At 43.1% G+C, this 21,468-nt stretch overlaps 1 protein-coding gene across 6 annotated transcripts in view; it reads left to right on the top strand.

Annotated features, from left to right (window-relative positions):
• The window catches only part of SPATA13 (spermatogenesis associated 13), a 174,961-nt gene that overhangs the window by 141,469 nt on the left and 12,024 nt on the right, over positions 1-21,468 (top strand). For 5 of the 6 annotated variants that reach the window (XM_048494360.1, XM_048494364.1, XM_048494363.1 and 2 more), the window contains 6 exons: positions 84-228; positions 11,547-11,683; positions 12,371-12,550; positions 17,477-17,662; positions 20,342-20,521; positions 20,836-21,068. In XM_048494360.1, coding sequence (XP_048350317.1) covers positions 84-228; positions 11,547-11,683; positions 12,371-12,550; positions 17,477-17,662; positions 20,342-20,521; positions 20,836-21,068 — 1,061 coding nt within the window. Of the gene's footprint in view, positions 1-83; positions 229-6,950; positions 7,185-11,546; positions 11,684-12,370; positions 12,551-17,476; positions 17,663-20,341; positions 20,522-20,835; positions 21,069-21,468 lie in introns of those variants that run through there. The other variant, XM_048494365.1, reaches the window with a different exon arrangement.

Below are 21,468 nucleotides of genomic sequence, written 5' to 3'. Positions count from 1 at the left end.
TTTTTGGGCCTACTTCACCTCTGGACAGGTGTTGCTTACCTGCCTTCAGTTTCCAAACAGGTTGTCTTTCTGTTTTTTTTTAGCCAGTTGAACGGCCTCCGGTGCCAGCACATCAGGTTCCTCCTTATAAAGGTGTCTCTGCCAGATTCCGCCCCTTCACCTTTTCTCAAAGCACACCCATTGGTCTGGACAGAGTTGGATGCAGGCGGCAAATAAAATCATCCAATGGTGAGTTTCTCCGGGAGCTTCTGCAACTCCCCACCCCCATCCATCCTTGAAAGTACTATTGCAATTGATGATAGTTACATGAAGCCACTTGTGCCCTAGGCTATAACATATTAAGATGTGGACCTGTAAATTTCTCCCTGCCAGAATTAAACCATCTCCAAGGTGAGGGATGGTTTTGACAGTGCATTCTACAAGGGGGGGCTGAAAGTGCTCAAGAGGAGGTGTGACCCCCTCCAGCAGAAGGGGCATTTACACCAGTGCCTGGGCATTTATGCCAATGTTGGGGAGCCTTATGGCAGCATGATACCTGGTGCCAGTGCGGCAGCAGCAACAGTATTTTTCTGACACAGGTGCTCACCCCAGTGATGAAGGGGTTATTCCTGGAGGCAAGGCTGGCTTTAATCAACTTCCTGAGCCCTCTTGGTTGGGAATTCCCCCATTTGCTGGCATGAACTTATGCTCACAAAAACATTGGTGCAGTCCATTGTGCTGCATGGGACGCTTTCACAGAGGTGGAGGTAGCGTTGCTGTCAGGTTGGTGGCCACAGTGCAGCAAGCCTCTTAGGAGGTGGCGGGACTGTTCTGTGGCTGTGCCATCTCCGGCAGAGGCGTATCAGGGGGGATTGCACCTGGAGACAACTCCTTCTCCGGTGCCCCCCTGCGCTCAGGGGGGTGGCTTGGGGGCATGGCTTGGGGGTGCTGAGCCCCACCCCTGCCAGCCTGCATGGAGGCTGGGGCGGGGCTCAGAGGCAGGACAAAGGGGCACACAAGACCCTGACCCCCAGGCCTCCCTGCAGACCAACAGGGCCTGAAGAGGGCAAAAGCTGGCCTGCACGGAGGCCATGGGTTGGGGCTTGCGGGGCGGGACCACACACTGCCATGCCCCAGCCTTCGTGCAGGTCGAACACCACCCCCTGGCTTCCTTGCAGGTTGGTAGGGCCTGGGGAGGGCAAAAGCCCACCTGTACAGAGGCCAGGGGTGGGGTGTGGTGGTGGTGGGCGGCCCTATTACCCCACTGCCTACAGAAGGCACTTATCAGTTTTCTCTTACAATATTGCTGCTTTTGGGGCTGATACAGCTGTTCTGCATTTCGGTAGTCCCCTCTTTGGTGGTCCCCATAACATCTGAGGGACCTTCCACTCCCCTCTGGGGGGAGGGTTTAGTGACTGGATGCAAGGAATTGTAATTTAGAACACTATGTTTTATAAGGGTTTTTTTAGTTGTTTCAATGTTAATAGAGCCATAAGTTTGTACTGTGAATTACTGATGTTTTAAATTGTGCTCTACTTATATGTTGTTAACCGCCCAGAGCCCTTCGGGGGAGCGCAGTATTCAAAACTAATTAATAATAATAATAGTAATAGTAATAGTAGTAATAATAGTAGTAATAGTAGTAGTAGTAGTAGTAGTAGTAATAATAATAATAATAATAATAATAATAATTTGTCTTTAAATTGTAGCACTCATTGTTATATTCTATTAAAATTTATTTGAGGCAAATAGAATGACATGCAGGGTAGTCCTTGCAGACTATTGAGGAATCCTGCATTTGTTACTCTGCCATCAATACACTACCTGATCTTCAGAGCATTTCTCAGTTTCCCTTCTGACTAAAATCAGAACAACATCCTGTCTTTATAAAGTTGTGAAGACAAACAAGGAAGGAAGAGATGAAGAAGCTTGGTTTATTTAAAGTGCTTTGTGTTGGTAACAGAAGAAACACAATTCCTAAAATATTCTTCCTTGATAGTTACCTTTCCTGCTACAGTTCCATAACTTTTTGCATGCTTTTTGTCATTAAAATTGGTGCAGTATAGAATGATTTCTCCTACTTCTATCCTGTCATTAAATTATACCACTCTGCAAAACATTTCTCATTTTGTAAAGATTAACTTGCAGTCCTGAACCAAGTTATCAATGAATTTAATTGTCAACATGGATACTTAAATCCAGAGGCTTGGGGACATGGACAGAAAAGACCATTCTTTAAAAATAAGGTTTGCATAAAAAAAACCCCTGAAATTACAAAAATGGGGCAGTAAAAACACTACAAAATGACAAAAACGGTGGAAATTAATGTATTCCTGCTTAGAGTTAAGTCTTGAACCTTAAGAGGTATTGATCAGTAGCGTTTTTTGATGAGGCATCAAAGCACCAAAGCTTGGCAAAGCCAGTCCTGACAAACCTGGCTTTTGGCATTCCCTTTATCCCATAGCAAGTCCCCCCTCCTGCTTTCCCAAGGAGTTGTAAAAAACGTCTCCGGAGCTGAGGCTCCCCAAGGTTGGCGGCAGATGGTAAGAGAAAGCCACCTGGCTTCCTGCCCCCATGAGATAATGGATGCAACTCTGTTTCCCATGGGACCAGGGTATCAGGGGAAACCTAGTTATCTACAAAGCATGTGAAGCCATAAAGTAAAGATCAAGAATGCTCCAGATGGCAGTGGTAACATACAGCAGGCTGGTTACATATATCTTTTAGCAGCATTGATTTGTTTCAAGCAGTTACATTGAGTTTGGAGTGCATCTCAATCACATGCATATGATCCCCTGACACTTAGGATGGCACTGTCAGTTCGCCTTTAATATGTCAGTGCTCTCATGCATATGGTGTTCCCACCCCCAGTTGTATCTTAGCACTTGCTTACCACATTATCTTCAGTACCTACTTATGAATCATTTAGCAGAAGATGTTCTCTGGTTCAATGCCATCCATTTTCTCAGATACTTGAGAGCATCCTCTCAACCACTACTCATTTTTCATTAATATTGGCCTAGAAATCGAAATGTGCTCTTTGTTTTAGGAATCTTCACTTCATTCTGAACATTGTCACTGTGTTATTCACTGGAAAACTATCCTGCTTTGATTTGCCTATATAAAGCTGGAAAAATATCAAGTATTTTACACACAGCATACTGGTTTCTGACGGATGAGTTCTGGTGCCCAAGAATCTGAAAATGTATTATTATATTATGTTATGTTAGTGTGCGTGCACAAGCATATGCACACGTGCATGCATTCGTGTGCTAGGTTAGAGAGCCAGCATGGAGAGCTCTCACAGTCCCACCCACCTCACAAGGTCTTTGGGGGGGGGGAGGAGATTGTAAACCCCTTCGAGTCTTCTTACAGGAGAGAAAGGGTGGATATAAATCCAAACTCCTCCTCCTCCTCCTCCTCTTCTTCTTCTTCTTGGATTTATATTCCCCCCTTTCTCTCCTGCAAGGAGACTCAAAGGGGCTCACAATCTCTTTTCCGTCCCCCCCCCCAACAACAAACACCTTGTGAGGTAGGTGGGGCTGAGAGAGCTTCGAAGAACTATGACTAACCCAAGGTCACCCAGCTGGCATGTGTTGGAGTGCATAAGCTAATCCGGTTCACCAGATAAAAGTCTCCACAGCTCAAGTGGCAGAGCAGGGAATCAAACCCAGTTCTCCAGATTAGAGTGCACCTGCTCTTAACCACTACACCATGCTAGCTACTGCTAGTCTGAATAGACCAGGGGTAGGGAACCTGCGGCTCTCCAGATGTTCAGGAACTACAATTCCCATCAGCCTCTGTCAGCATGGCCAATTGGCCATGCTGGTAGGGGCTGATGGGAATTGTAGTTCCTGAACATCTGGAGAGCCGCAGGTTCCCTACCCCTGGAATAGACCATACTGACTTTGATAGGCTGATGGCAAGATTCAGTATGAGGCAGGGTGATTAATGCATCTGATAACAGAGACACAGGGTCACATGAAGCTGTCTTATATTCTCCACGGGTCCATTACGGCCCCTTCCGCACCTTCAGAATAATGCGCTTTCAGTCCACTTGCACAATTGTTTGCAAGTGGATTTTGCTGTTCCGCACAGAAAAAACCACCTGCAAAGTGCACTGAAAGTGAATTGAAAGTGCATTATTCTGTATGTGCGGAGGGGGCCTGTGATCAGTATTGTCTACTCAGACTGACAGCAGCTGTCCAGGGTTTCAGGTCAAGGTCTTTTACATTTTCTTTACAATTACATGGTTGTTTTAAAACGATGAAGAAACAGAGAATTTGGAAAGTGAGAAGTACAAAGATTGCCCTTTAACGTTGCCTGGCTTCGCATTTTCCGTTTGAGCTGCCAGCACTCAGGAAGCCGCATGTTTTCTGTCGGATCTTTCATACCATTCACAAGTTGTTGCAATAGCAGAACCATCCTCAAGGCAAGTCAGTAATGGAGAGGGGAAAATGCCCCCGCTGGTAACCAACCTAACTAAACAGCATCGTTTCTTTTCTGAAAAAGAACCGCTCTGCATTTTGCAGGCTATCGAAAAAGTGCCCACTGACACAGAATTGACTTCCAGTTTGAATTAACTGAAGAGGGGACCAGTTTTGAAAGGGTGATAATCCAAACGGAGACAGTGCACGAAACGAGAAGCCACGTGTGTGTGTCTGAACTTATGTAAAAGAATGAGCATCCCAAAAGGAAACTGTGATCTTGTATTTGTGTCTTGTGGAATTGGTGTTCCTGCTTTTAGGAAAGAAAATGTCCTCTGTTGGGGAACATCTCTTTGCAGAAACATTTCAAATTCTAATCTGATCAGATCTGTGGAATCAGTGGGCTATAGGAAAGCTGGCTTCTGGGCTGTGGGGAAACTATACGTCTGTAGCCCATAGCTGCTATCTATTTCGCCCTTCTGAACAAAGCATGACCGCAAAAGGAGTGGGTAAACAGGATATAGAAACTTCTTTGCTTCTTTGCTTTTAGGGCTGTGGGCAAATGTAATATTTTCGGTGTGATTTTTTTTAACGCCTTGTTTTGCCCACAATAAACACATCATGTTCTGCACCTTCCCCTATCCTGCCACAATCTTTGTGCAGATTGGCTCTTGATGTGCTTCCAGCTACACCTGTAGAAAGTGAACTCATTTCAGGAGGTCTTTGGAGGTTGAGTTTGGGGCTGAACTTTCAGGTGTTGTGGATGCCGATTGGAGTCAAGGGTTGTAGCTGCCCAAGGGAATTACTGGAGTCAACTCATATGCTTCTCCCACCCCCTTTCAGCGATTCTGCAAATGATTTTGAAGCACAGAACCCACTCATCCAAATTAGCACACTCTCATTTTGAAACAGGGATTATATTGTGTTTATGGATTGTTTATTAAAACAATTTTTCAGGATGTAACCATTATTCACTATCTCCATGGCTCATTCCGCACATGCAGAATAATGCACTTTCAAACTGCTTTCAGTGCTCTGAAGCTGTGCGGAATAGCAAAATCCACTTGCAAACAGTTGTGAAAGTGGTTTGAAAATGCATTATTTTGCGTGTGCGGAAGAGGCCCATATCTGGCATTGGTGGCAGCATCTGCTGGCTTTTTAACTTGAAAAGAAATAAACAGGCTTTCTTTTGCCCTGCATTGAGGCTACTCCTGTGCCCTCCAATCTAAGGCTAGGATTGAGGACAGCATCATAGAGTTAGAAGGGGCATGCAGGCCATCAAGTCCAACTCCCTGTTCAGTCAACTTAAAGCATCCCTGACAAGTGTTAGTATAGCCACTGCTTGAAGACTGACACAGAGAGGGATCTCACCACCTCCCTAGGTAACTGATTCCACTGTTCAACTATTCTTAGTGTAAAAAAAAAATCCTAATGCCCAGCTGGTACTTTTTCACCCATTATTTTGAGTTTTAACCTTTCCTGCCAACAGGAACAGGACTCTGCCCTCCTATAAGCAACAACCTTTCAAATACTTAAAAAGAGCACTTGTGTGTCCCCCACCTCTTCTTTCCCAGACTAAACATTCCCCAGCTCCTCAGCCTTTCCTTGTAGGATTTGGTCTCCAGGCCCTTTATCATCTTTGTCGCTCTCCTCTGTTCCCACTCAATTCTGTCCTCATCCTTTTTAAAATGCACCCTCCAGAACTGCACACAATGCAGTGTACAGTGTGGGTTTGACATCTTGTGATTTGGATGTTATGCCCCTGTTAATGCACCCCAAGACCACATTAGCCTTTTTTGCCGCTGCATCACACTGACTGGTCAAATTCAACTGAAAGTTCACCTGTACTGCTAGATTCATCTTAGAGTCCACCTGCACTGTTAGTGTTACCTAGAATGTATCCTCCATCCAGCATGCATGCTGCTCATTTTTGCTACCCAGATGTAGAATTTTGCACTTGTACTTGTCGAATTGCATCTTGTTCACATCTGCCCACTTTTCCAGTATGTTCAGATAGAGTCACTCTAACATTAAGGCAGCAATGGCTTCTGTCACTCTACGCTGTATACTCAGGCCAAACAGGTATTTCCACTGAGTAGTGAGATGTCATTCTTCCACATTTATTAAATCATAATTTGAACACTTACAGCCTGATATAATATCCTAGCTAAACTTGCAGTGGGGGGCAAGTTCTTGCATATGCTGAGGAGATGAATCCATCTGTTCTGATGGAGACTTTTCCTGTTGCCTGGAACAAAAAAGAAGACTTATCTGAATGCCTAGCAGAAGTATGAATTCTCACTGTGCTTCTCTAGACTAAAACCAAATCGCTGCTGTAAGCACTTTAGGCATGATTCTCCTTTGAACGTTTGCTCTAAATGCAGCAAGACCGTGCTTGCATTACGTAGCTGACCACTGTGTGCGTTCGCGTTTCCTTTTCTATAGCTTCCTCCCTAAGAGTACCCCATGATGCCACTGAAGGCACTAAACTCACAGCTTCTCTGATCCAGGGAGCGAGCTGTCAGTTTCGAAGTAGACTCTGGCCTGAAATGCAGAAACAGACGCTCAAAGCGATGAATAAGCTGTTTTCTGCATTGCCAGTAGCTTGCAGCATCTCTGGATCTCGGTATTTTTTTCTTCTTCTAAAGGACTAAACCTTACCTGTAAAAAAAAAAAAAACAACCCAAGCTCTGCTGTATGTATGGGCTTTTTTGGATGGCAGGATGGTAGCCAGAAGGGAAATGGCCCGGTTTTGGAGCCTGGAGAGTCTTCAGATAGGTATGTGAATAGGAGATAAACTCTGTTTGTTCTGTACGGCATTTATGTTTGAAGATCTGTTACAGTCGCAGGGATTGACTCGAGTATAAAATATTGTTTGCTAGCAAAGGGGAGCCGCTTGGCCAGTCCTTGAAATGAGCTCCAATGCAGTTTTCGCTTCTAGTTTTAACATTCCATTAGAGAGATAAGAATTGCCCATTCATGCCTGCCTATTTTCTCTAGGCAGTAAACAATAGAGAAATGGCTGCAGACAGCAAACTGGCAATGCAGAATCGAAGCTGATGCTCTGCAAAAGAGAACTCACCCCCAAATTTGTTATTGCAAATGGGTCAAAGTTGTTTTGGTATTTTGCATATCAGAAAAATCATGACTTAACGGTGCTATAAAAACAAACGACAGCATGCAAATATTCCCCATGTACTTTTAGACTGGGGGATGTTTTTTGAAAGTGAGTTTCCAGCATGAGTGCTATGTGTAACAGCATGTCTTTTAATCAAGTTTGTCAAATTTCAATTCTGTTTATGATTTTTCTATTTTTGTGACTATTTCAGCTTTTGTAAGTCTTAAAAACAACATAACGCTGTTGTAAACAAAATTTGCAATTAAAAATGACTGCAAATAAAGGCAGATTTGTACTTCCTTAGTACAAAATCAGAAGGTATATATTTAATTTTTCAAAAATTAGGCCTGGTTTTCAGAAAGAAAGGCTTAGAAAAGTTAGGTCTCTTACTCCAGCAATTATTGACTTCGGCGTTCAGGGCACAGTGTATCATGTTATCTTATCAAGAAAATCAAGCACTCAGTCATACTCAGTCTTTTAGCAAGTCCAAAGAATGGTATGATGCCACTCTGACCTGAACAAGACTGTACAACAGTCTTATTCTACACCCTTCTTCTCATACTTTGATGTGGCTTTGCCTGTAATCTACTGAATTGGGGAGCCATTGAGTCACTTAGTGTACAGCCATGGAAGAGCAGGCAGGCCCAATTCTGTGGCGTAGCCATACTTACAAACCTTGCTTCAAACCTCAGTTGCTTGGGCCACATTGTGCTACCTATTCTCTGCAATTATATAGCGGGGAGCCTTCCCACTTTTCTACCAAATTCCATGGCTTCTCCTTAGAGCTGGTTGTAAAACTTCCCAGCATCTTCTTGATGTACCCCCAACATCCAAAAAGGTCTTTCAACCAACCTTGGGACCAACCCATCTTGTTTGGAAATCATTTTATAAGGTTTGGTTTGCTTGGCTTTTTAGAAAATGTATTGTCGAAGGCTTTCACGGCCGGATTCAACTGGTTCTGGTGGGCTTTCTGGGCTATGTGGCCGTGGTCTGGTAGATCTTGTTCCTAATGTTTCGCCTGCATCTGTGGCTGGCATCTTCATTTTTAGAAAATGTCCATCTTTTTCTTTCTGTTTAATCTACTTTTCTGGCTAGATTTTATTATATCTAAATTGTTTATCTACCTCTGCTCGTTTGGCATGCCCATGAATTTATATCATTTCAATGTTACTCCAAGACTTTCAAAGCTCAAACCAGCACTACTTGTCCTGCAGATGCCTGTTTTCACACAACTCTATGGCAACTGCTTTTTTTGGATGAGTGCTGTTTTCTCTACCCCCTGACTGAATTAGCTCCTCTCCTACATCTGTCCTTTAAAATAGTATACATAATTGCCTATTTTGTACTGATCTCTCTTCCTGGCCTACTTTCTTCCACAGCTTCTTGACTGTTCATGTCAAAATCTGTCATTTGGAAGAAAGATCAAATTGTGTTCAATATTTAATTGGCTGGCTCTGTGCAGATGATTGAGCTCCTACAGTGCAGTGTTAACAGAGCTGCAGCCTTCTAAGCCCATTGAGTTCAAAGGATTTAGAAGGGTGTAAGTACTTAGGACTGCATTAGAGGCAGGCAGTCAAATCCCAAGAAGATGGCAGTAGGGCGATAGCAAGGGATGACAATGCAGTGCTACCTCCAACGAGGCAATCGATGGTGCAGGCATCGGGAGAGAAGAAGAAACTCGCTTCTCTCCTGGGAAAGTCTGCAGAAGTATATGACTTATTCCACACTTTTTGGTGGCAGAAGTCTGCACCACTGAAGGGGAGTGACCCTGGTCCAAAACTCCTCTGGAAGCCACCTAAAGTTGGTTCTGCCCCGGGAACGCTGGCATGGTCTCCTGTGGCACAAAAGCAGTGGCGGGGGGGGGGGGGGGCTTCTGGGTTCTGGTGCTGTGGAGCTGCACAGCTCCCCTGTGTCAGCATAAGTGCCCCTATGCCAGTATCTGTGTGTTTTTGCATGGTCCTGGTGGCACTACCACTGGCGTAGCCACATAGGGGTCACGCTGCATTCATTGTGGCTTCGACCCCCTTCCCCTTTGAACTGCAGCTTAATGAAGGAGTGCCTTAACCTTTTTATTCCTCCTCAACCCTGGGCCCTACTTTTTGTTTTGGTACTGTCTTTCACTCAGATTATATTAATGAGGGTAAAATCTGGGCTTTTTCTGCGTTGGCACAGGTGAAATACCTTAGAACTCCTTTCTGGGTTAATTTCTGCTACAAATGATTACATTCTTGTATTGGAAGATATTCCTTACATTTTGAGTTCTGCAGAGTCAGAGTGAAGGCTAATTGAGGACTGGCACTTTTATTTATTTATTTATTTATTTACTATTTCGACTTACAACCAGCTCTAGGACAGAAATGAGAAGCCTCATCCCCTAAGGGCTCTGAGCGGTGTACAATTTAATACCAAACACAATCAGATGATCAACAACCCCAATAAAAACAGCTATCTGCGCATATAATAACTTGGGTAATTTTATTTGTAGGTTACATTTTAGATTTTTTTTTGTTTTGAATATTTTGTGATATTTACACTGCCGTTGTTTAAACACATCATTTTTGTATATTACATTGCATTCCTAGGATAGAGAAGGAGCTCACAAAAGCTAACAATAAAAAGGCCAAAGAGTTTTGAGCTGGAGGTGACTGTATAAGATGGTACAGAGGGCTAATTCTGGGCAGCAAAAATAAGACTTTCCTTTTACGAACATGTTAGAAAGAGGGTGAGCCTGCCAACACTCTGAAGAGTAAAATAATAATTATTATACGTTATCTTCCTAAATATTTGCTGAAGTTTTGAATTGATTACATAAACTGCTTCAATAACCATTTAATGCTAAAGAAACCCCTTTTAAATACTGGTTGTGGTGGGTTTTCTGGGTTGTGTGGCCGTGGTCTGGTAGATCTTGTTCCTAATGTTTTGCCTGCATCTGTGGCTGGCATGCATGCGAAACGTTAGGAACAAGATCTACCAGACTATTGCCACACAGCCCGGAAAACCCACCACAACCAGTTGAATCCGGCTGTGAAAGCCTTTGACAATACACCCTTTTAAAGAAATTGTACTAATTGAGGTTGTAGACACAAGAGGTAGAATTCTGAACTTTACCAAATTAAAAATGGCAAGGGGGCATTTTTAATGCCTCACCATGTAAGACATTTCTGTTTATTTCTTCAAACTATTTACATCCTGCCTTCCTGATAATAAGACCGCCAGCTAGCACCTGTACAGAAACAGATTCAAAATAATACAGAATATGAACAAGGGAAGACTAGGAGCAAATGATAAAAGAGAATCACTGCTGAAGAAAAGTCACATTAGTCCAATAATGGATCACCACTATATCTCGTCAGTCATTTCTAGTTCTTTAAACACTCAGGTTTTCATTTTGTATGAAGACATAAGCAATGATGGAGCCAAGTGGCTGTCCTTTGGGAAGCCATTCCAAGTCCTAATAAGTACCTTAATAATTACAGATAGAAAACTAGTGAGAAAGAGAGAGTTGCAGTCCATTATTGCAGCAGGCTTAGAATGTGGTAATTCCATTTTGGATTGCACTATTAGTAAAGTCTCTTTTTACTACATGCAAGGAACTTTTCTATAAAAGCGTTCAAAATTGTGTATCCCCCTCTAATCAGTGTGAAGTAGTACAGTCCAGAATCCGCCCAGCTTATTTGGGGGTAAAGCATTTATCAGCTTTTACTCTAGGATCAAACCTCTCATGACCTTAGAACACAGGTGTCAAACTCATGGCCCTCCAGATGTTATGGACTACAGTTTCCATCACCCCCTTCCAGAATGACTGGCAGGGGATGATGGGAACTGTAGTCCATAACATCTTTAGGGCCGCAAGTTTGACACCTATGCCTTAGAAGCTGAGAATCAGGGCTACTTGCTTTTTCTGAGTGGAACTTAAAAGAGAGGTATATAATTCTAGTGGTTTTTAAATAACAAACTATGTTACTGATAAGCAGGCAGACTTCGACTATATCTCATTCTTTCATTGTCCATTTTTGTGCCAGGCCCTGCAGATGGAGGTGCAGAATCTTCTGCCTTAGTGGATGACAATGGTAGCGAGGAGGATTACAGCTATGAGGAGCTCTGCCGAGCCAGTCCTAGATACTTGCAGCCTGGAGGGGAACAACTAGCCATTAACGAGGTAACATGACGATAGCTTTTGCCCGAATCCTTCCAGTGAACTGGATAATTCCCTATTGAAGTTTTATAGAAGACTGATCAGGGCCACAGATCCACAGTCCACTTTTTCATTGTTGTTGAGAATATACAAATTACTTCCTTTATGATCATGAGTTAGGGGCATTCATTGAAAATGCTGGGGTGAAGAATTAGGACTAATAAAAGGAAACACTTCTTCACGCAACGTGTGATTGGTGTTTGGAATATGCTGCCACAGGAGGTGGTGATGGCCACTAACCTGGATAGCTTTAAAAGGGGCTTGGACAGATTTATGGAGAAGAAGTTGATGTATGGCTACCAATCTTGATCCTCCTTGATCTGAGATTGCAAATGCCTCAGCAGACCAGGTGATCGGGAGCAGCAGCAGCAGCAGAAGGCCACTGCTTTCACATCCTCCATGTGAGTTCTCAAAGGCATCTGGTGGGCCACTGTGAGTAGCAGAGTGCTGGACTAGATGGACTGTGGTCTGATCCAGCAGGCTCTTTCTTATGTTCTTAAGGAGTATTTGAATGATGTTGAGAAGTGAAGGGAAATGGCTCCGTATTCCTGCTGTTGCACCTGCTTCTTGTCCGCACGTGAGCCACTTTGTACATCAGTGTTTGGCAGCCCCTGCATAGTCTTTGCCCTTAACCAAATGTTTTTATTTCAGCTGATAAGTGACGGGAGCATGGTCTATGCAGAGGCACTCTGGGATCATGTGACCATGGACGATCAGGAGCTAGCCTTCAAAGCTGGGGATGTCATCCAAGTCCTTGAGGCTTCCAACAAAGACTGGTGGTGGGGAAGAAGTGAAGACAAGGAAGCCTGGTTTCCAGCAAGCTTCGTCAGGGTGAGTCAAGCATGAAGCTTGTACCTTTCACACAATTGGGTGGCCGGTACATTGCTCAAAAGCTGAGCAGCATTTTATTCCACTTCTGCTGGGATATCAGGAATGCAGCAATATATTTATAATTTAATGAGTTTTAATTTTTAACTCAAATTTTAACTAAAATCCATTTTAACTAAATCCATTTTTAACTAAAAATGTCCATTTTAAACTTTAAAAATTCATTTTTAACCAAAGCAAATGAAGCCTGTTGGAATTATCATTGTCCTGAATGTCCCACCTCTTCATTTCTTGTATTATTGGGTTGCACAATGTCTCCTTCTATGCATAGAATGTAGGTATAACTAGTCTCAAAGGAACCAAGCAGACATGTTAAGCATGTGGCGTAAGAGGTTAAGAGCTCGTGTATCTTATCTGGAGGAACCGGGTTTGATTCCCAGTTCTGCTGCCTGAGCTGTGGAGGCTTATCTGGGGAATTCAGATTAGCCTGTACACTCCCACACATGCCAGCTGGGTGACCTTGGGCTAGTCACAGCTTTTCGGAGCTCTCTCAGCACCACCTTACAGGGTGTTTGTTGTGAGGGGGGAAGGGCAAGGAGATTGTAAGCCCCTTTGAGTCTCCTGCAGGAGAGAAAGGGGGGATATAAATCCAAACTCTTCTTCTTCTTCTTCTTAAGAACAAGACTCTCTGTTGTATCTGCCCTCCGCTTCTTTCTTTCCAGTGCAACCAAGGATTTCTGTAGCCCAGAAAAAACCCAATTTAAAAAATGGAATGAGAAATTCATAGATAGTATTTATTTATCTGCCAGTGCAGAAACTCTTGGCACCACTTACTTGTGTCTAAAATTTCCCTGCTTCTCATAAGTGCGCCTCACATTGGTTAGGCATTCATCACTGGAGGAAGCTTGCATGCAAAAATAAAATGAAAATACTACCCTTATGTTGTTGTTTTTGATTGCTTTTTTTAAAACTGCTTATATGTTTTTGTACTGTAACACTGAAAATGTATCAGTTGATGGGAAGGAACTGGTAGGGAACTTATAAAGGATGGTATGCATTTACCGATTGTATTTTCATCCCATTCTTCCTCCATAAACCTTGGTGCTGGACTTTTATCTTTAGACCAAGGCTGACACCCCATCCACTAAACCCCACCGACTCACTCCCACGTGAAAACAACCGAGACTGTTCAATTGAGGGTAGCAGATCGAACCTGATGCCTTTTTGGAGCAAAGCCAATAGTTTGTGTTTTTTTAGATTTTAAATATTTATTCATGCAGAGTTGTACATGCTGTTCCAATTCTGACTTTTTAAAAAAGGAATTGGTTAAGTACCAAATAAGAAAAAATAACCTTTGTTTGAATTAGGGATAACAACAGCCAAAAGAAAAATCTGCCCTGCCCTTTAAATAGAAGTTTAATAGTATGGTATTTACCAGGTGATGTTATTTAATAGCTTTAGTGAAGCCATTAAAGATTTGAGCTTCCTGTTTCCACTGGTAAAGACGCTACCTTTTCTCCAGGACTGTTGGCAACCCTACTTTGAGTCCCTTTACAAAATGTGTTTATCAATGTCCTACATTTGATTAATTCATGAAAAATTAACTTGCCCTGAGAATGTCAATTTTAACTAGCCACAGCTAGCGAGTTTAAATGTGAGCCTTGTGCTGCCTTTTCTTCCTAAACTCTGTCATTCCTGTGAAATGCTGTGTGGAACAGCACATTCCATAAAGATAATGAAGTGTACTCCTATGCATAAAGACCTAGGGATAAGAACAACTAAGTTTAGCAGGAATTGCTTTAAAATAAGCAGACACAGGATCAGGCGTTGCCTGGCTTTGTGGTGTTTGAGGCTGTAATGCTTCTCTTTCTGTGAGAAAAAGGAGAATAAATGGGTAAGGCACAAAAAAGGGTAGTGAGTCAGTAGTTTCATATTGGTGTCACCCTTCCTGAACAGACTGTAAAATCTTGGTTGCCCAATTTTTGCTGATGATGTGTTTATTGGCACCTTTCAATTCTCATTAACAAATATATGGCAAATTCCAAGAAACCATGTGGTAGCAAAGCAAATTCAAGTCTAGCAACACCTTAGAGACCCATAAGAGTTTCTACTCTTGTCTTCGCAAAGGAGCTTTGATTCTTGAAATCTTATATCCTGAAACTTTTTTGAGTCTCTAAGGTGCTACTGTACTCAAATCTAATTGTTTTACTTCAGACCAATACTGTTACTCTCTGAAAGTATTGGTATGTTGATACTTTACGCTAGTATGTTGATTGGTATGTTGATACTTTACAATGACCATAGCTGAAGCAGAGAGTTGTCTAAATGGTACAGAAGGCAAAGTCTTATCCCATGCCTTAATTTTTCAAAATGGACCGTTCTGTTTTCTGTGTGTAAGTTGACATTCCAGTCTGCTTCACCTGCTCCTTGGAGCTATCTTTTTTAACTCGATGCATAAATAATTAACTGCTGTAAAAGCTTTCAATAAAGTTAAATAATCAGTATAAAGACTGAAAGGCTTCCTAAAGAAGCTGCATTGGTATTAACTGGAGAGTGCTCTGTTAGATCATTTATTTTATCTGATCCATTGCAAAGTAGCCTTCTCATGCTCACTTTTTTGAAGAAAGTGGCAGTGAGATAAACTCATGTCAACTTTTTTTGAGTCCAACCCAATCTGCTTGCTCTAAGATGACTGTGTGGTACATAAAAGGGACTTTAGCTGAAAAGGGAGTCTCAGAAGAGTAATTACATGAGAACTTTTCCACCTGGGATTTGTATAACAACATGGTTTTAGGAAGCCCTGTTTGGAACTATTTACTGGGAAAGTGTACAAAGTTGAACTCAATCCACTTGTAAGTAGCCATTCACCTAGTTGCCTATGATGTGCAGAAATTTCCTCCAAGTAGACAAGAAGCATTACAATACTTGATTCTTGCTTTCATTTAGGACATAGATAGCTACATAAATATCTATAGACAGCATTTGAACCAGTAATTTTTGTAGATTGTTTTCAAGGTTGATCATAGGTAGAAATCATTGGATGGTATCCTACCTTACATTAGAAGAAGGCTTTTTCAGAACTTCCTCCAGGCTAAGTGGCTCTTGCACTGGAGGAAGAATGTTTTAAGTTGGAGGAAATCTCCTTAGACTTCAGACTCTGCTTACAGGTTTTCAGTGGGCCTCGGCTTGTATAACTGTTGCCAAATGCTGGGCTTCAAAGATCTACTTCAGATACACTCCAGGTCTTCAGCATGCCCGATGACATTTCTGCATTTTTTCAAAGTGGACTTGTCAAGTGGCATGGAGTCTTGTGCCTGAGAAGCAAAATTTCAGATGTCCATTGAACTGTGTAGTTCTTTAGATCTAGATGATAACATGTGGTCTCATGTGAACCTCCCTATCCTGTGAGGTAACTTTCATAGGTCTTTCATCTTCATAGGTTCAGTGGTAGCAATCACAGACAGGACCTTTCTTTGATGGAACACTGCCTCTACCAAGACACACGTTTAGCACCAGTCTTAGGCATTTATATGCCAGGTCATGGTTATTTATATATAGCTATCAAGTTTTTATATGTATATACCGTGTTTCCCCGAATATAAGACAGTGTCTTATATTAATTTTTGCTCCCAAAGATGTGCTATGTCTTATTTTCAGGGGATGTCTTATTTTTCCTGTGTTCTGTTCATCGGGCATGCTTCCAAACAAAAACTTTGCTATGTCTTACTTTCGGGGGATGCCTTATATTTCGCATTTCAGCAAAACCTCTACTATGTCTTATTTTTCGGGGATGTCTTATATTAGGGGAAACAGGGTATCTCAGGTTTTTAATTAATTATCTCTTCTACTAATCAGAAGAATTGTTTTTATACCCCACTTTTCTCTACCAAAAGGAGTCTCAGAGTGGCTTATAATCACCTTCCCTTCCCCAACCCTCCCCACCTCAACAGGCACCCTGTGAAATAGGTGGGACTGAGAGAGCAATAAAATCATTCTGATACAGATATTTCTCAGCTAAATAGCACGGTTCCTGCAGGCTTGTTTCAGCCCCCTGAGCTAGAGATGCTCATTCGAGCTCAGCCTGGATTAGAATCCCCTTGTCTTTGTTCCTTGGTTCCCAGGAAAACTTTGTTTCCTACCATGAGGTAATCTAGCCTTTGATGTATGGCGGTTTGGTTACTGACTTTCTTTTGGGTAAATTTCCGCAGCCTTTTGGTTCTCCATCCGGAGATCAAAGCCCTTGTCAGGCTAGTGTGACTTTTCCTGATACTGTAATGGAGTGACTTCATCACATTGTGACTGGCCCAAAGTCATCCAGGAGGCAACATGTGGAGTAGGCAGGACTCTAATCTGGTGCTCCAGATTAAAGTCCTCCATGTATGTGGAACAGCGGGGAATCAAACCTGGTTCCCCAGATTAGAGTCTGCTTCTCTTAACCATTATATCATGCTGGCTCTCAGAAGTTCCACTGCTCTTTTCACAACTGACTTTACTTTATCATCTTATTTTTTGTTTGTTAGCCACTTTGAAAGTGGTAAACATATAGAATGTAAATATATTTATTGTATTTAGAACATTTTAAGCCATCTTTCCACCCAAGGCAGAGAATAAAAACATTGAAACAAAATTAAAAACACATATGAATATATAAAAACAAACAATTAAAAATGAAACAGAAAGTATGTGCAAATAAACACATGAATGGGACAAAGGGTCAGTGAGAGTCAGTGAGGGAATGCCAGACAAAACAGAAAAGTTCACTGGCTGGTGGAAGGCAGTGATTGGCAATTACTGTCTTAAATTTTAAAATGTTGCATGGAATTAGCAATTTAAAAAATGTCAATCCTAATTATATCTGCTTGCTTTGGGTTTGCATTGCTGCAGAGCTTCTTCCACTTAAGTTGGTTTTTTTCTCTGTGATGATTCCAGCTGCGAGTCAATCAGGAGGAACTTGCCGAAAACTGTGGTAGCCTCCAGGATGAGGAGCAAAATGCAGATCCTGAGAAGCAGCGCCAAAAAATTGCTGAAAACAAGGATCAGATGAGAACAAATGTCATTCAGGAAATAATGAACACAGAGCGAATCTATATCAAACATCTCAAAGACATCTGTGAGGTAAGCTGGAAGGGGCTAGAGAATTCTGAAAGCAAGGAGGAAATTATTAAGGGAAGCTCAGGCTTTGTCATAAAAACAAGGGGGGGGGGGAAGACAGGTGATGCCACATATAGCATAACTGCATTTCCTCAGGCAGAAAGTGGCATGGTGAGAAGGGTTGCTTGCTGACCTGGGTAGCCCAGGTTAGCCCAAACTTGTCAGATCTCAGAAGCTAAGCAGGACTGGCCCTGGTTAGTATTTCGATGGGAGACCAGAAGGGAAGTCCAGGGTCACTAAGCAGGGCAGACAATGACAAAGCACTTCCAAGTGTCTGCTGCCTTGAAAGCCCTATGAGCTCACCAACCTATCAGCACTTTTCACCACCAAGAAGGCTTGAATAGTGCCTGGTCTTGATAGTCACTATAGTGTCTGGTTTCCTTTGCATGGGAAATGTAGAGCAGCTTGGTAGCAGTCAACAGGGCTGCCTAAAATTGCAATTCTAAAGAGTAGCAACTATGGCTTTTAAATCCCAGAGGCCAGGATCACTCCAATGGTCTTGGGAGCTGGCCAAGGTCCTGCTATGGGACACGTGTTGTCTGACTGTTCTGAATGCGAGGAGGGTCTCTGAAGCAGTCTTCATCAGTGGTGGTGATTTGCAGCTCTGGCACTCTGTTGCAGCAGGCCATTTTGTTGCTGTCCTGAGGCTGTTCCTACAAGCTGAAGAGGGCAAGGCAAAAGGATACCTTTCATTTAGGGGTTTGGCCCAAGTTGACATCATGCCATGCAACTTAATTTTTGGGCAACCTATACACTTAATGGGGGTGAAAACTGCTGCCAAGTCACAGCCAACTGTAATTAGGGTTTTCAAGGCAAAAAAATCATTCAGATATGGTTTGCAATTGCCTGCCTCTGTGCAGCAACCCTGGGCTTCCTTGGTGGGTTCCCATCCAGATACTAACCAGGACTGACTCTGCATAGCTTCTCAGATGTGATGAGATCAGGCTAGTCTGGGCCAAACCCTTGTTTATTACATCTCATGAATATGGGTTACAAAGAACAATGTTGACTCAGAACGTGGGCTTCCTGGGTGCCCATTGTAGACCTTAGGAGCGATCCTGGCCCCTGAAATTTAAAAGCCATAGTTCCTACTCTTTAGATTTGCAATTTTAGGCAGCCCGGTTGACTGCTACTAAGCTGCTGTACATTTCCCATGCAAAGGAAACCAAGCACTATAGTGACTAAGATCCAGCACTGCTGTCTACTGCTGTTGTACTATAGTGACTAAGATCCAGCACTGCTGTCTACTGCTGTTGTACTGATGTAATCCATTCATGAAAGCCCTGCACTGATAACCAGTCCACACAGAGGCGTAGCTCCAAGGGGACGGGGGGTGCACAATACACCCTGAGGGAGCATGGCGAGGGTGTTCCAGGGGCGTGATGGGGCGGGGGCAGAGGACGCACCAGTGCACCAGGCGCTTTCCCCCCTTGTTACGCCTCTGAGTCCACATGTTAACTGACTGTTTAGGAAGTGAGTGTGGGCATGTCATCTGAGTCATCTGCACGATGCATAGAGGAAGTGTCTATACATATAGTTCTTTCTCATGCCAGCAATGTTTTACAAAGATGATGATCACAGGGAAGGAGCATATGCAGAGACATTTTCTTCTCTAATTCACCCTAGATGGGGCGAGGCCCATTCTCTCTGTCCAAGCAGTCAGCATACAAAAAGGCCTTCTGTTTATCACTTTGCTTCAGCATTGTCAGCCTGGGTAACAAGTTTGCAACTTTGCCCTGCAGTGACTGGGGGTGCTGTGGATCCACTGTGGCAAAGGTTAAGCAAATATGGATGAGAAAAGTGGATTTTGGTAGGATTTTGTTGTCATTTGTTGACAAGAAGATATGACAGAAAGGTGATATAAAGAGGTGTAATTTTGAACATTGGGTGAGTCAGAAGGTAAAGATGTGCAACAATTTTCAAATGTATTTCTTGAGGGCAGGAAAGGAGGGAAGGTAGGATTAGATATGCAACTAGATATAGGCCAGTGATGGCGGACCTTTTTGAGACCAAGTGCCCAAATTGTAACCCCAAACCCACTTATTTATCACAAAGTGCCAACGTGGCAATTTAACCTGAATATTGAGGTTTTAGTTTAGATAAAACGGTTGGCTCCAAGGCATGCATTACTCGGGAGTAAGCTTGGTGGTGGTCGGTGGCTTTGTTTTGAAGCAACTGTACAACTCTTCCAATGGGTGAATCATGACCCTAGGAGGGTTTACTCAGAAGCAAGCCCCATTGCCAGCAATCAAGCTTACTCCCAGGGAAAGGATTGTGCTTTAGTTCTTTGTATGAAAATCAGTGGGGTTTAACAGCGCTTAACAGGGTTACCCAAAACTAGGTCTTAGGTTTAATGCTAATAATTGAGCCCAGCGGCCCAGGCCAGCCTAGATGTGTGTGTGGGGTACTCTGTTTGCGTGTGCCCACAGAGAGGGCTCTGAGTGCCACCTCTGGCACCCATGCCATAGGTTCGCCACCACTGATATAGGCAGTTCTGATACGATGTGTTGAACCCCTGCAAAAGAGGGTTCTGTACTTGAAACTGGACTTTGATGTATTGTCTAGCAAAACTGCGACATTATTCAAAACAATTTATTTTCTGCTCTGACAAATGTTAAAGAATCCTGCTGTGTCATTTCTTAGGGGTACATCCGACAATGTCGAAAACACACGGGAATGTTTACTGCAGCCCAGCTCATCACCATTTTTGGAAACATCGAAGATATTTACAAATTCCAAAGAAAGTTCTTGAAAGATCTAGAGAAGCAGTACAACAAAGAAGAACCCCACCTGAGCGAAATAGGATCCTGCTTTCTTCAGCATGTGAGCTAGTTAAATCTGGTCTGTTTGCATAAACCACCCTCATCTGAGTAGGGACGGCTACAGGGCAATAACACTGCAGAATGAAATGTCAGTATAATTTCTAAGGTCGCATGCGAATAACTGTTCTTAGGTATTTTACGAACCCTCATTTTGATACAATATTATAAACAGCCGAGCCCATCATGACAAAGAAGTAGCTCCCTCTCCTTTTTTGACAGCACAAAGGGGTTGTGTAGAAAAGAGGGTGGTGTGGGAGGCCAGGAAGCCAGATGTGGACAGATACTTTATGTAACATTTTGGTTGTTTTCTTTTAGCAAGACGGCTTTGCTATCTATTCAGAATACTGCAACAATCATCCTGGTGCCTGCATAGAGCTATCCAATCTGATGAAACAGAGCAAATACCGGCACTTCTTCGAGGCTTGCCGCCTGCTTCAGCAAATGATTGATATTGCTATCGATGGTTTTCTTCTTACCCCTGTGCAGAAAATCTGTAAATACCCTTTACAGCTTGCAGAATTACTCAAGTACACCACACAGGAGCACAGGTAGGATAAGCTGTATGCTCCACCCTCTCTTTTTTGGCCATGGGACCATCCAAGGTCAAAATCTTCCCACAAGAGAGAATTTATTATGTCAGCAAGAAAAGCTTTACTCTTTTTAAACAAGTGATTCCCACTTTTAGCATCTTTTCTGAGTTAATAAGGTCCAGTGAGAGGAATGTTAACAGCTTCTAGGTATGATTTGCTTCAGACAGGTGTTGACCAGAGGCGGAGTGAGGGGAAACTGCTCCTGGGGCGCACGCACACTCTGCGCCTCTGCTGCAGCATCGACCGCCCCGGAACACCCCCGCCACGCCCCCTCAATGGCCCAGCCATGCCTCTGCTGCTGCTCCACCCGGGGTGTTCCCCCTCCCCGTCCTGTGGCCGCTACACCACTGCTGTTGAC

Source organism: Sphaerodactylus townsendi, linkage group LG04 (genome assembly GCF_021028975.2).
Source record: "Sphaerodactylus townsendi isolate TG3544 linkage group LG04, MPM_Stown_v2.3, whole genome shotgun sequence".
Classification (NCBI taxonomy): domain Eukaryota; kingdom Metazoa; phylum Chordata; class Lepidosauria; order Squamata; family Sphaerodactylidae; genus Sphaerodactylus; species Sphaerodactylus townsendi.
This window is presented reverse-complemented; position numbering and strand designations above follow the sequence as displayed.